The 13,862-nt window shown below is 42.5% G+C and overlaps 1 protein-coding gene across 2 annotated transcripts in view; it reads left to right on the forward strand.

Annotated features, from left to right (window-relative positions):
- Positions 1-496: 496 nt before the first annotated feature.
- Positions 497-13,862, forward strand: part of AP1G1 (adaptor related protein complex 1 subunit gamma 1) — a 34,770-nt gene continuing 21,404 nt past the window's right edge. The window contains exons 1-3 of one of the 2 annotated variants that reach the window (XM_002196907.6): positions 497-899; positions 9,464-9,667; positions 13,068-13,192. In XM_002196907.6, the coding sequence (XP_002196943.1) occupies positions 9,467-9,667; positions 13,068-13,192 (326 nt within the window). In that variant the 5' untranslated portion in view covers positions 497-899; positions 9,464-9,466. Of the gene's footprint in view, positions 900-9,463; positions 9,668-13,067; positions 13,193-13,862 lie in introns of those variants that run through there. The other variant, XM_072934393.1, reaches the window with a different exon arrangement.

Below are 13,862 nucleotides of genomic sequence, written 5' to 3' on the forward strand. Positions count from 1 at the left end.
CACGCGCAGCGCCGTTGCCGTGGCAACCAGCCGCGTCCGCCCGGAGCTGAGCTCGGCCCGCGGGCTGCGCCCGGCCCGGCCCCAGCGGAGGCGCCTGGCGACAGCGCCGCGCGGCTGTCGTTGGCCCCGCGCCCCGGACGGGATCGCTCAGCGGTTGGCTGGCAGCGAGGGCCCAGCGGCGGCGTGGCCCGGCTCCCCTGCAGGAGCCTTCGGTCTGAACGTGTCCGTGCCCTGTCTCGCATCCCCGCAGTGTCCGGCCGGCCCCGTGCTGCCGACCGGGCTCCGCGGAGAGCAGCTACTCGTCATTCGGTAATCGTTAATGTGGCATAAGGTCCTGGAAGCGGGAACACAATAGCTGCCTGGGGCGGGGGTGGCTCTGTACCCCCTTCCAGAGCCTCCTCGTTTCCTGCGGCACCCTGCGTTCACCCCGCCGCCGCTGGACGTTTAAACAGTGCAAGGTTCGGCGGGCTGGGAGCGGCTTGACCCCTCGGAACCCCTTGATCCCGGAACCGCGGACACGGGCGGCGAGTCCCGCCCGGCCCCGCCGTTGGGAGCGCGCCTGCCGGGACCGCCCCGCGCATGACGTCATCAGGGAATGCCACGGTGCAGACGCACCTTGTCGTCTAAGACCTCACGGGTGCTTCCGCTAAGAAAAGTAGTGCAAGTGGTATTTTCGGTCCCGCCGCCGCCGGTGCTGCACCGCGCTCTCGCCATCCCCGCCCCGTTCCCGCCGAACTCGGCGCGGCCGCGCTCCCACCCGCGGTCTGCAGAGCCTGCGGGGTCGCGGGGAGCAAGCCAGCGCCTGGATCCCTCCGCCTGCGGTATCGGTGCTGCGGCCCCGCCGCCGCCATTTTGAATGCCCGGCTCTGTCCGCCGCCGTCGCTGCAGGGACCGGCCTGGTGAGTGGGACCGGCTCGGGCCTCCGCTGCCCCGCCGGGCTTCCCCTGACCTCCGGGTCCCGCCGCCTGGGGCCCGCGAGTCCTGGGGCCTCTCTCCGCCCCGAGCTCCGCGGCTGGGCCGAGGCCGCTCTGTCCGCGAGGCCGCCCCCTGCCCTCTCGCCGCCTCTGTCGGCGCCGCTCTCTGCCCGGCGCTCCGGCCCGCTTCCAACTCTCCCCTGCGCCCCGGGGCCTCCTGCTCGGGTGTGGGAGCGGTCCGTGCGTGCCCTGGCCATTCTTTGCCGGAGAGACGACGGTGCAGCCCTGCCTCGGCCCCCGTGCCCGGAGCTCGGGCAGCGGCAGCGGTAGCGCGTACCTCAGGTGCGGTTCGTGCTGTGGCTCGCTGCCGTCCTGGCAGAAGTCGGGACTTGTGCTCGGCCTTCCTTCGCTATATGATTGCCTAGGCTGCACAAGTGCTCCGAGTATTGCAGCGTCTGCATTACTTCCCGGTCATGGGTTTTAATGGAAGCAGGAGATTTTCGGTCTGGCTAAAGGTATTTGCAGTGAGCTGCTGTCCGATGGCCGGTCTCTAAGGGCCTTCAAGTCCCTTCTTCAAGGCTGGTTGAGTTCTCGCACGAGCTATAAGATAAATTGTAATTTATTTTATAGTAGACATTGTTTTTAAAGTTAACAGATGGAACAGGTGTGTGTTTTATTGTGTTGAAAGTGATGTGTAAAAATGTTGAGCGACAAATTTCAGTTTCTGATGCTTGAAATATTAACGGGATAGCGCAGAATCCCAGTGGAAGGTCTTTGAAAGGATAACAGTGTCACATGTGTGGCCAAAAGGTGTTTGGTCCATAGTGGCTTAAACAGTAAAATATAGTGTGTTTTCCCCTGTAAATGCAGGGGAATCCTATAGGGATGCTCCTAGCATCCCACATTTAAAATGGCAGAGAAAATTGTGCTGTTTCATTTCCCCGTTGTTTTTTTGTGTGGTAGAGCACAACAGCTTTTTGTACCCATTTCCCTGCTACCTCTCCTCTAAACTACACTTGGGATTTTTTTCCTTTGTTTGTTTGTATATAATTTTGTTGCCAAATTCTTTCATCTGTTTACTTGTGTGCTCTCTGGTGTTTGGCACAGGATTTGAAAACTTGTTGCGTACTTGAGAGCTGAATGAAGGCAGGAGATCTTGTGGGTTTTTTTCTGAGGAGGTTGGTGTGAACCCTTCCATTCTACTGTGCTGGGAGAAGGAGAGGAAAGGTATTAAAATTCCTGTTTCTTGAGAAGGGAAAAGTAAGTCTTGGGTTATTGTTTTGTGAGGGGATCCAGCTTTTGTGTTTCCAGTGTGTAAGATAACTTTCATATTTTCTCCCTTTATGATTAACAAAAGCCCCATTTTCTTCCTTTTTTGCTGTTTTTATTTTCTGTTCCTGTGACTGCTGATGTGTTTTTCTGAGAGGCATGGTATAGATGGAAAGATCCAGTAGTACCTTTGAAGTGTCCCGTGAGAGATTAGGGGATAACAGAAATGCTCTGATTGTTGGTGTAGAGCATTTTGCAGTGGCCTTGCTGTGCATGAGATTAGTGAGTCTGTCAGGCCATGGTGTGAGAAGGTTGTGGACAGTGGCACAGGAGTCTAAATTGGCTGTTCTCGGGTATACAGAGCCCACCCTAGTTAGTGCAGTTCAGGTTTGGAGCATCAGCTTTCCAAGTGTGTGGGCTTGTGCAAATCTTTACTGCTGCTAAAAGTGATGCAGTCAGTAAAGCTGCTTGTGCCTCTCCAGAGTGAATATTTGTATTTGTGAGCTGGCCCTGTAGAACTGCAGGCAATGGGTTGTGTGATCTCATCGCAATTTTTAATGATAGAACAATTTCTTCTGAATGCAGGTGATGCTAATTTGTCCTAGATTATACTCAGCTGTTCTTTGGGGAGAGGGTCTGTTCTGCTATGGTAAGAGCATTACTTCACTGGAGGAGCGTTTTGGAGTTAATAAGTAAAATATATGATGAGGCTGTAACTTAAAAAACAGAGCTACAGTAATGTGAGTACAAGTGAATCTGCTGATATCACAGGTATTAGTGTACCCTGTATCTGCTGTTTGGCAGAAGTGCTACAAGTGAAATAAAATATTAGAACTTTTTAGGGAACAGCTGAAGTTACGTGGCCTGTTGTAAAGTTCATATTAATGACTGTAAAAATCTTGTCTTTCATCTGGCATTAGCAAGGACATAGAAGGGTGTAGGGGTTTTTTGTGACAAACTAGTGGCTTTTTTTATTATTATTATTTAAAGTTTAACTCTGCAGGAAAGTGAACAGGAAGTAAAATAGCCAGAGTACTTCATAGATTAAATTAAGGGGAAATTAGAAGCAGCTGATAAGATAATGTAGGTCAGTGGAGATTGAAGGAGACAGAAAATCCTGAATTCTTCTTGAATCTGTCATGGTGATCAGCTATATAGCTGTGCTAATTCTTCTTCCTACATTTTTTACCTTCTAAAAGAATAGGGTGATATTTATTTTCTTTTTTGGCAGTTGTTGAGATTAATGTTTGTACTGACTGGGAGCTCAGTGTGAAGGCAGCTCAGGAGTTGCTGCGTTTGGTGTATGTGCACAGTTGTGCAGGAATGGGATACCTTATCCAGAGTGCTGACTTGTGCTCTGGGGCTGTGCCTCAGTCAGCAGGGAGTGGGAAGGGGTCTGCAGTTGTTTGGCAGTGGGATTGGGTAGGATCTGTGCAATGTCCTCAGCCTCTGTCCTGCCTCTCTTCCTCTCAACTCTTGAGCAAGCAGAGCCTTGCTTTTTAAATAATGTGGTGCTGCATTCCTTTGTTGGTGGGTTTTTTTTTTTTCAATGTAACTGGAAGTGGGACCATCTCTTCTTCTGGACTGTTTTTAGCTCTTGTTTTGGGATACTTTTTTTCTTATTTGGCCTCCCCTGCTCTTCTCCAGCTGTCCCTGCATAAAGTGTAACTCCAGTGCCTTTTCTTATGAGAATGCATTTTTGAAGCTCCCTGCTGACTTAATTGCTTTCTAATTTTCTGATGTTGCTTTCTAGTTCTCTATTGCATTCAATAGCTTTTTTCTGACATGAGATTGTCCCACTTAACTAGCATGTTACGTTGTTGATTACTCTTTCTCTCAACTCCTTTGTGTTGCCTTTGTCCTTCTTGATGATGATGGTGCTCCTTGCTTTGGTGTTTATTGTACAAATAGTTTTAATAATTTAATATTTACTGTTATCTGTATAAATATTGCTAATACTAGACCATATACTAATATCTCTGCATTTCTACTTGGATAGTATGTTTCTGGTTTTATTGCTAACATATTTTTCTTTTTAAGTGTCTGATAGAAGTGGGAAGTCTACTGATGGCAGTGTGTAGTTGAAGCCATCAGTGTTGGGTGTCAACACTGCAGTTACTCCTTTCATGGAGTCTGGACAGATCCTCTGCTCTTGTGCGTACTAGGCTGGATTCAGTTGCACCTAAGCAAGTAGGGGAGTTCTGCTACTGATTTCAGTTGGGAGTTTGGCTTTAGTTGTGTAACTTCCCAAAAGCTGGGGTTGCTTGAGGAGTGTGCTTGTTGGGGTGGAGCAACTGGAGTTCTGTGTTTTAGGTGTGTTTGAAGTCTATGCTGCTTCAGGCTTGGGGTGTTTTCTAGACAGACCCAAGTTCAGAAATGCTATTTACATGAAAACTGTAACTTGGTGAGTATATCACCACAACTGAAAATTCAGACCATTTCCCCAAACAGTAGATCTCTTCTGTGAATAATTTCATTAATTTTGATGGCCTTTATGTCTTAAGGTTTCTGCAATTCAAGACTAAATAATAATGGAATGTTAAAATGTTAGATGTCTGATAATTTGTCCTAATGAAGTTTTAAAACAATTGTTAATTTTTAAAGTTTTATTGTCTTAGAAACATATTAGATATTTTAGGCATAAGCTAACATTCCTGAATAGTTTCCAGAGGACATCTTCCAACTCAGTGTTTAAGGACTATCCTTTGTCTTTATTCTGCAATTCCTGATAGAGGAATAAAGCTTAACTAAAGCAATTGAGGATTTAAGGTGGGTTTTGGTAATGTTAGGTGTGTGTTGTAAATATAAAAGGTGACCCATCATATTTGAATGTGACGGTATTCTAAGAGAGACTTCTAGTAAAGTTCTATACTCAAGTATTTTTGGTACAATGGCCTGTTGAATAAAATCTTTAACTTTCAAACTTGACAAGCTTTACTAGTAACAGACCATAAAAGAGGAGAAAACAGTGATTTATCAGTACAGTTTAAATGAAAATGGAATGTTTTAATACATGAAGATTTTTGCGGTTTTGTTTTTTTCACTTTTGTATAGTAGTGATGAGTTACACAAAGAAAGAGAATGCCTTTTTATTAGTTCTTGGGAAGGATTCCTGAATAGCAGAGGGATGAGGATTGCTGAGGTGACACCTTTCCTAGTCTCTGGATTTTAGGAAAGAAGCTGGAATTCTGTGTCCTAAGGAACTTAAACACTGGCCACCTATACAACCTGAGCTAATCTGAATTCAGTCTTCGATTCTCTCAGAAGTTTTGATCTTGATAGTATGTTCTTCTAAGGAGCAAGGCTTTCAAAATTAGAAGAAGGAAAGAGGTCTGATAAGGTTGAAAAACTCTGTGTGCAACACTACCAGATATTGTAAATATTAACTATTAGGCTCTTTCAAGTATTCAGAAATTATCCCTGATATTTGGTGCTTGTAGTTAGCAAAGAAATGGCTGAAGGAAACTCCTGTTTTCAACCCAAGGAGGAAATAGGTAACAACTTCTACAAACTGCCTTGTCATTTATGTTGATGTGCAAAGAATAAAAGGATGTGTCTATACCGGTGAAAAATGTTAACTAATCCTGAAGAACAAGATTTGCTACTTCGGAGGAAGTTCTAAGGAGCACTTAGGCACCAGCTGAAGTGAAGCTCCACTGTCTGCTATTGCTAGAAGATACAGTTATCCTCCCATTGTTGCAGTAAAGATCTGTTGCATTATAATAGGCTTAGGAATTGCTGAGACTAGGTAAATGTTAATCTCTCCTGTAATGTTTCTGAATTTAAGCGTTCTCATGTCCAAAGTTTCTTCTCATTTGTAGTAGCTACTGCTTACACTTGCTTGAAATGTCTGAAACTCAAAACTGTAATGAGATTTCCAATATATTAGCATGCAGAAGAATGTTAAAGTCACTGAAGGCAAAGAACAGGTACCTGACGCAAGAATTTTTGATATTAAGAGAACATAGATGGATGCAAAACCTTTTGTATGGGATGGATTCAAAGGTATAGTAAAAGCTGAATGATTTGATATTGACTAAAAAAAGTATGTAGTTTCAGCACAAGGCTAGAAATGCCTTTTCTGAATACTGGAAAATAAATTACAGCTCTTCTTTTGTTCTTCTGTAATCCTCTATCAGAGCAGTTCTGAATTTTTCAGTTCTCATCAGGCAGGAAGTGTGCGTGTGAGATACAGTTGCTCTTAGTCCTTCAGGTTAGACTGACTATGTAGCTGTGTTAGTTGTTACACAAGTGAGAACAGCAGGAAGCCTCAGAAAATGTTTCTTGAGTCTTACCCATCAATCCTTGCTTTCTGAAGTGCTGGTTCTGCTTGCTTTCCTGTGTTTGTGAAGTGAGGAGGAAAAATAATCTTTACAGTGTGCTTTGCTAATTCTTTATTTATGCAAGGGCATTTGTAAATACTGACTATTCACTTTTTTCAGTATCTGAATGATGTTAGATCTTCAGTTTGTTGTCACTGTACCTGCCTTCTGCCTTCTTGGTGAGACAGGAAGTCCTGTCTAAACACTGGAGAAAGATAAAAAAAAAAAAAGTATTAATAAAAATTTGTACTTCACATATATAGTAACACTGTTGAATTCTGTTTTTCCGTTGACCAGAACTGTTTAGGCAGTCTTTCCTTTTATTTTCTGTTTTCCGGGGCCAAGCTTAAGATGCTGAAGCCTTCCGTGGGCATACCTACAGAAAGATTTTGGTCAATCTTGTACAAGTCACAGGCTGCATATATCAGCCTTCAGCAGTTTATAAACTTTCAGATATAGAGTGAGAACAAAACAGCTTGTGGTATCAAAACAATTTGTTGGCAAACCTCTGTTTGCAGATTATGTATTAGTGTTTCAAAACCTTTGTAAAGAACCCTTCCTTTAAAATAAAGGAGTTAGTCATGGTTGTAATAGTTAGACTAGTAGTAGCCACTGCTTATCTTCTCAGGAGCAGCAGTGTTGTAGATAAGCTTAATTAGGGTGCAGAGCCATAGCCTAAGTGTTGATTCCAGCTGGAGTGAACCTTTCACCTTTTTTCCAGTCTATCTAAGGTCTCCTAAAGCCGCATGTTCTCACTGCTGCCTCTGTGCATAAGCCAGACTGATGTGTCTGAGGACTGCTTTCAGGAGGAAGGAGCAAGCTGGTTTTTACATGTGCAGGTTGGTGCACTGTGCCTGGAATGCCAGTGTGAACACAGTGGAAGGACTGGACTCGCCTTTTTCAGTATGAGACTGCACATGAGTGATCTTAGCGATTATGAAATTATTGCCTATGGGCTGCAGAGGAATATTTCTGCAGTAGCACTTTTATCTTTGTAACTTCTGCCCAATTTTCTGACAAGAGTGTGGCTTATTGAGATCAGCTTAGAATTATGTGGTATGTGTGTGTAGTAGATGAGTCTAGGTTTAAAAATTCAGCACTTAACGTGGACAGTTGCCACATAGGAAAGAGATTTTTGCATTTATGATACTGTTGTGAAAAACACAACCTGACCACTTTGTCACAATCAAAACTCCAGAGTGTTACCAATTTTCAGGAAACTAATAGTGAGGCAAAAAAATTGAAGGTATTTTATATAAATACATCAATATTTCATCTAGCCCTGCAGCATTTTGCTTTTCTTCCCCTTGATAAAGGATGCAGAATTGTATTATGTGCAGGCATGGCAGCAAAGGTAGTGGTCATGGAAGTGCTTGTTCTGGAGATGGATTTATTAGTTCTCCATGACTATTTCTGTTATGCTTGTTAGTGCAGCATGAGTGCATAGCAACCGTTAATTTATTCATATCACAGTAATGTGAGGAAGTGTTGTGAATTCACATGGAGAGACAAGGCAAGAGTAAGGATTAATGTGTCCAATAGTCTTGATCCTACACATGTCAGCATTTTGGGACAGTGTTTCCTTATGCAGGAAGAATATCTACTCTTCCACTTTCAAAACTGAATGCTTTGTGTCTGTGTAAATTCAAGCTTTTTAAAGTATGAATGTGGGGAACTTAAATATGAGGAGTCTACATGGTTTGACTGAAGAGGCCTAATGTATGCGTTTGTAGTCAGGACACAGCTGCCTTCATCTGGCTTACTGTAAGGCCACCTTTACTTGTACATGCATCTCTCTGCTTTTGTAAAAGCAAAGAAGTCCCCTGTTAGCTCTGTGTCCCAGCCTCTCTGTTCAGTGGGATCATGTAAGCCAGTTAGTGCAGCACCTGAATGCACATCTTTTTCTTATATGGCAATGTTTAAAATGTATGACACAATGTTCAGAGGGAGTGGTGACCCACACAAAATCTGTAGCAGACTGGCGTGGCAACTTCTTACAAGTTGGTCTGATACCTTATCAGAAGGGCTCAGTTCTGTTCCTAAGCTGGCATGGATGAAAGAAAGCCGTGAAGATTCTGAGCTCTCCGGAAGTTGGCTTTGGTGAGCATGAACTAAAAAGTTCAAACTTGAACATACATCTGAAGTTTGGATTCTGTTTGACAGCCGCTTTCCTCTTAACAGGAGCTTGGCAGACTATATTGCTCTGTGGGTCAGATGGCTCCATTGGTATTCCATCTGATGAGGTGAAACAACTCTGAGTGTTCTTGCAAACACCTTTCATACCCATATTGCCAGACAGTAATGTCACAGGCTTGTTTGTTTCAGAAAAGGTTGTTCTAGTTGGGGTGTAATAAAAAGATGATGTGGACCTGTTTATTTATATTTGAAGCGGGATTCTCTGAAATATACACACACTTAAGATTGCTCTTCCATTTACTTTTCTGCTGACTTCCACGCTTCTAAGAAGGAAGTGTGTATGGCACAAGTTAGCAGGATTTTTGAAGCATGACCATCTGAAGCACTTAGATGAAATCTTGTGCAAGTTGTTAAACAGAGTTGTGTTTTGTAGAGTATTTCTGTCCCAAGTTATCATGATTCTAGGATCAGTTCTCTTTGGAGCCTGGCTTTTATGGAGAGAGGCAGGTGATGTGAATATGAGAGTACCTTGCAGAGTGCTGTTTCTGCCTGTTTCAGGTGGGGAGTCATGTTATGTTCATTTGACAGCTGGCTCAAATTGGAATAATTTCCATTTCTAATGTTCTGGAAGAGCAGATGTAAGGTACAGTAAAGTCAAAGTTTTCAAGTTTACTCTTAGCTACTGCTCTTAGCCTACATTTTCTTCATTCTTTTACTTACATAATTGTAGAATAAGAAAGAAAAAGGAATACATGGAAGTGTGTGACTATTATGAAGCCTTTAGAGTCAGTAAAAGGTTTACAGATCTCTTTTTTCTCTCAGAGGATGCCAGCCCCCATCAGACTGCGGGAGTTGATCCGGACCATCCGGACGGCAAGAACCCAGGCAGAAGAGCGTGAGATGATCCAAAAGGAATGTGCTGCTATCCGGTCATCCTTCCGAGAGGAAGATAACACATACCGATGCAGAAATGTGGCAAAGCTGCTGTATATGCACATGCTGGGATATCCTGCACATTTTGGACAGGTAAGTTAAAATTTAGTGCCTTCTGTGCATAAGCCAGTCTGTCTTCTGTGTTTAGGGCAAATTAACTTGCTCAGAGAGATCCTAGGCGCAGTTCTACTTTCCTTTGGGATGTTTTGTTTTGCATATGTTCTGAATCTGTGTTAGTTAGTTTCAACTTCATTAGTGAGATTTGCTGTTTGGGGCTTTCATATTTTGTTTTGAAACTTGAGCTTAGTCTGCTTTTGCCATGCTGTCTCCTCCTTACCATCCATGTTTCTGCAGAGCAGTAGTGCTTAAACCACAGTCCAAGACATAGGGATTTTTTTAGATTGGATCAAAATAGCACTTTGGAGTTCTGCCTCTGAAAAATACCACATACTTCAAAGGAGGTTCTATACCCTTTTCTGTATAAAGCAATGTATTTGAGACAGAAAAGAGCCGGTCTGTTCCTGGCAATCAGAAGTTGGTGTTCCTTATCCCCATCTTAGTGAGGTGACATGGAGAATACAGGTGTGAATATTCCATCTCTTGACTTATTTTTGATGTGCCGTTTTTGACAGAAATTTTAGGAAAGGGAGGCAGGAAGATGGAAGCTCTTGATCTCCAAGATGTCCCTCAGGTTAGCTTTGCGTAGTCTTTGGGGCATAGTCAGTTTTGCTTAGAAGTCAGTAAGTGTCTTGTTAATAGTAATCTAGCCTAGGTCTTCAATAAAGCTTAAATCAGTCAAATTGTTGTATCCCTTCAAGTAGCTTCATGTCCTGTGTGTCTATCCATTTGTGGTTGAATTTACCAGTCCTAATATGTCTCACTGAAACAGTAAGCTCAAACCAGTGAAATCAAATTGCAGATAGTTAGGATTAGTGAGTTTGGTGGGCTCTGCTATGGCATATGAAGTGCCTTATCTTACTTCTGTATTATTGGATTCTTCTCTCAGGGTAAAGCATTTTGAAAAAGGGCAAGTGAAATTGTGTATTATTCTATTCTTAATGCTTTTCATAGCCGGGCTCTCTGGTCCAAGAGAGAAACTTCCTGTCACAAAAATTAATTATCTTGGAGTCTTAAGAATAGTGGTAAGTGTTGCAAAAGTGTCATCTAGAATGTCAATGTTTGGCCTACATTAAGAAAATTATGGTCAAATAACTTTATTATTGTCATTGTTTCTATATGAAAAAAAATTCCAGTTGGAAGAGGGGGTATGTTTGTAAAAGTTGGGTCAGTTGTAGTCTGATTACATGTCAGTAATATCTGTTACAGTAGTGATGTAGCAGATTTTAATTGTTCCTTTGAATGAAACGGATTTAACAGTATCAAGATTTTTTCCACTAACTACATGTAATAAGAGCTTCAGCTGATCATGTTTCTTGGTATTGCTGTGCATGAATCTAGTTTGCGTGTACTTCTATACAAGTGAAACAAGACCTCATCAGCCTTTCATGGGGTAAATTTCACTAATATATTTTAAATTCAAAAGTACTAGAAATGTATCTTAGAGTATCTGTTGCAGTCATCAGTTTTCTTATGCTCTTCCTCAGTACTCATCTTCTACCTTCATTGGCTTACTCTGTAACTTAGATGTCATCAATTTTATGTTGCGTTTTTGTGGAGGATTTTATAACTATCTTGTAAAACCAGGAAAGAAGGTTGTTTCAGAGGTGCATTATTCTCTTACAGAAGGCACTGGAAACGTGAGAGCTTGATGTCTAGTGTTCTGTACATTATCTCTGGCTGATCTTGGCCATTTGGGCAAATTCAGTTATCTTTGCAGAGGACTGGTTTTATAATTTAGAGGTGTTTATTCGAGGTTGTCATCCCATTTAACCTTGCAGACTGAACTAAATTTCTTTCCAGCCTTTTCTTACCGATGTGTCATCCTTGCACTCGTTGGGCTTTCACATGTGACAACAGTGTCAACAGCTGAGTGTTTGTTCTAATGCCATGTGCTCTTGAGAACTTGCAGGACTGGGACTAGGCTATAGCACTTTCTCTGGCACTTCAACTTTAATTTTCGTAGCAATATACTGTGCAACTTTGCTCTGGTTGATGTGTGTGTTTCTTGCTTCTCACCTGTGTCTATTGCCTTGTTCAAGCTTCTGTCTAGCTGGGGCCCATGAGTCCCTTTTTCTGGCGCCTCATATCTTTGCTTGTGCATGCCCTCTTTGCTGTGGATCTGTTGCCAGCACTGTCTGACCCCCCTCAAACCTGTTGTGTATGTTTATTTGCTGCCTCAGCTAGTAAAGCAGTCTTACAGAAATTGTTTGTGAGGGGTAGATCTCTACTTCCCTGTCAGGAAAGTAGACATAGATTATAGCTGATTAGTTATCTGTTACAGAAAACTGTGTTAGTGCGTAGTAATGTCAGATTATCTCTGTGATAGATAGTATTTGTTTTTCATTTTTAAAGTGTCAGATGTAAAAATGAGCTGGGAATTAAATTTTAAATTAGCAGAGTGCAGGTGGAAACTGTGTGTTGTAGGAATCTCTTCTGCGCTATTGATCACAGTTGCCATTTCTACAGGGGGAAATGGAAACTTGTAGTGGGTAGAATGCACATGATTTTAGTAAACCTCTGGTGTTCCAGAGATTACAGAGAAGTGCAAAAACGTAACTATCTCTGACAATCTACTTTTTACCTAGCTAGCAAGTTAGTTACAGATCATAATAAACGCAACCTGGTTTTAGAGTCATAGAATCCTAGAATGGTTTGGGTTGAAAGGTTGTCTAGTTCCAACTGTCATGGGCAAGGACACCTGCTAGTCCAGGTTGCTCCAAGCCCAGTCCAGCCTAGCCTTGAACACTTGCAGGGATCCAGGGGCAGCCGCAGCTTCTCTGGGCAGCCTGTGCCAGGGCCGCACCACACTCACAGCCAAGATTTTCTTCCTAATATCGAACCTAAACTTGCCCCTTTTTCCATTTGAGGTCATGACCCCTTGTCCTGTCACTACATGTCCTTGTTTCAGCAGCTTACAGAGCACTTACCCTCTTCCTAGTAGATAAATGGAAGCTTTTAAGTTTAGTTCAAAAGCTTCATGTGTGTATCAAACATGACACGTGATCTGGATTTCCACTACTGATTTGTCTTTCATCTCTATCAATGTGTTACCATTTACTTTTGTGATCTGACATTAACTAACATATCTGGTATATCTGAGGTCATGGAAGACCAACAGTGTCTGGCCACTTCAAGGCACCGGAGCTGCTAATGACCTTCCTGCTGGTTTTGTTGGAACTTTGGGCAGGTCATTTAATCTTTCTTGGTTTTCTAAATCACCAAAATGGAAACCAAATGCACCTTTAAAAGTGCACTCTAAGATACATACATTACTATGCATCAAAATTCAAACTGTTTCTTCTCTAGCTAAGAAGTAGTTTTCAAGCTAATTATGTCTCTTTTTTCTTCTTTTTTTCCTTTTTTTTTTTCCCAGTTGGAGTGCCTCAAGCTTATTGCGTCTCAGAAATTCACAGACAAGCGCATTGGTTATTTAGGTGCCATGTTGCTGCTGGATGAGAGACAGGATGTTCATCTTCTTATGACCAATTGCATCAAGAAGTAAGGGTACCACCTCTCCATCAAACCATGCTTTGAGGTTTCAGTATCAGAAAGTATCCTTCTGACAGTGATACTTAGAGTATTTTAGGGTTTTTCCCTTGTTGAAATTGTTGTATGCTGTTGACCATAATGAGATTGTCGTAGTAGCGTTCTGTATTAGGCCATCCTGTCTATCGTCTTTAGTGGGAACAGAATATAAAACTGCATTGGTTTTGAAGAGGTATGTGTAGCAAGGAACACATGTCCTGTGTGTGTTTGTTTGCTTCTGCTGACAAGCTCTGAAGACTTGTCAAAGAACAAGGCTATGTGTCTTGCTTTCTTTTTAAGATCTAATGGTCCTGACAAAATGGTTTTCATTGGAAGCAAGGCAACAGCTTCAGATTTGTTGTCATTTTGCTGAAATCAGACAAGAAGGAATGGGAATTACTATTTTTTTAATACTTGTCTCAGCAAAGCAATGTCAAAGTGGGACTTTTTTGCATCATAGTTTAGTGGGTGACAATGAATGTGTTTTCTTTTCAAGATGGATTGGAGCAGGTATGGAACAGCTGGGTTCTGGTTGACCTACCCAAAGGTTGTGTGTGGTGTACCTGTTTTTATTATTATGCACTATTAGCACATAAGTCTCTCAGATATTAGAAAGTAAAGTACTGATCTTCAGTTAGACTGT

The sequence above is a fragment of the Taeniopygia guttata genome, chromosome 11 (assembly GCF_048771995.1).
Source record: "Taeniopygia guttata chromosome 11, bTaeGut7.mat, whole genome shotgun sequence".
Classification (NCBI taxonomy): domain Eukaryota; kingdom Metazoa; phylum Chordata; class Aves; order Passeriformes; family Estrildidae; genus Taeniopygia; species Taeniopygia guttata.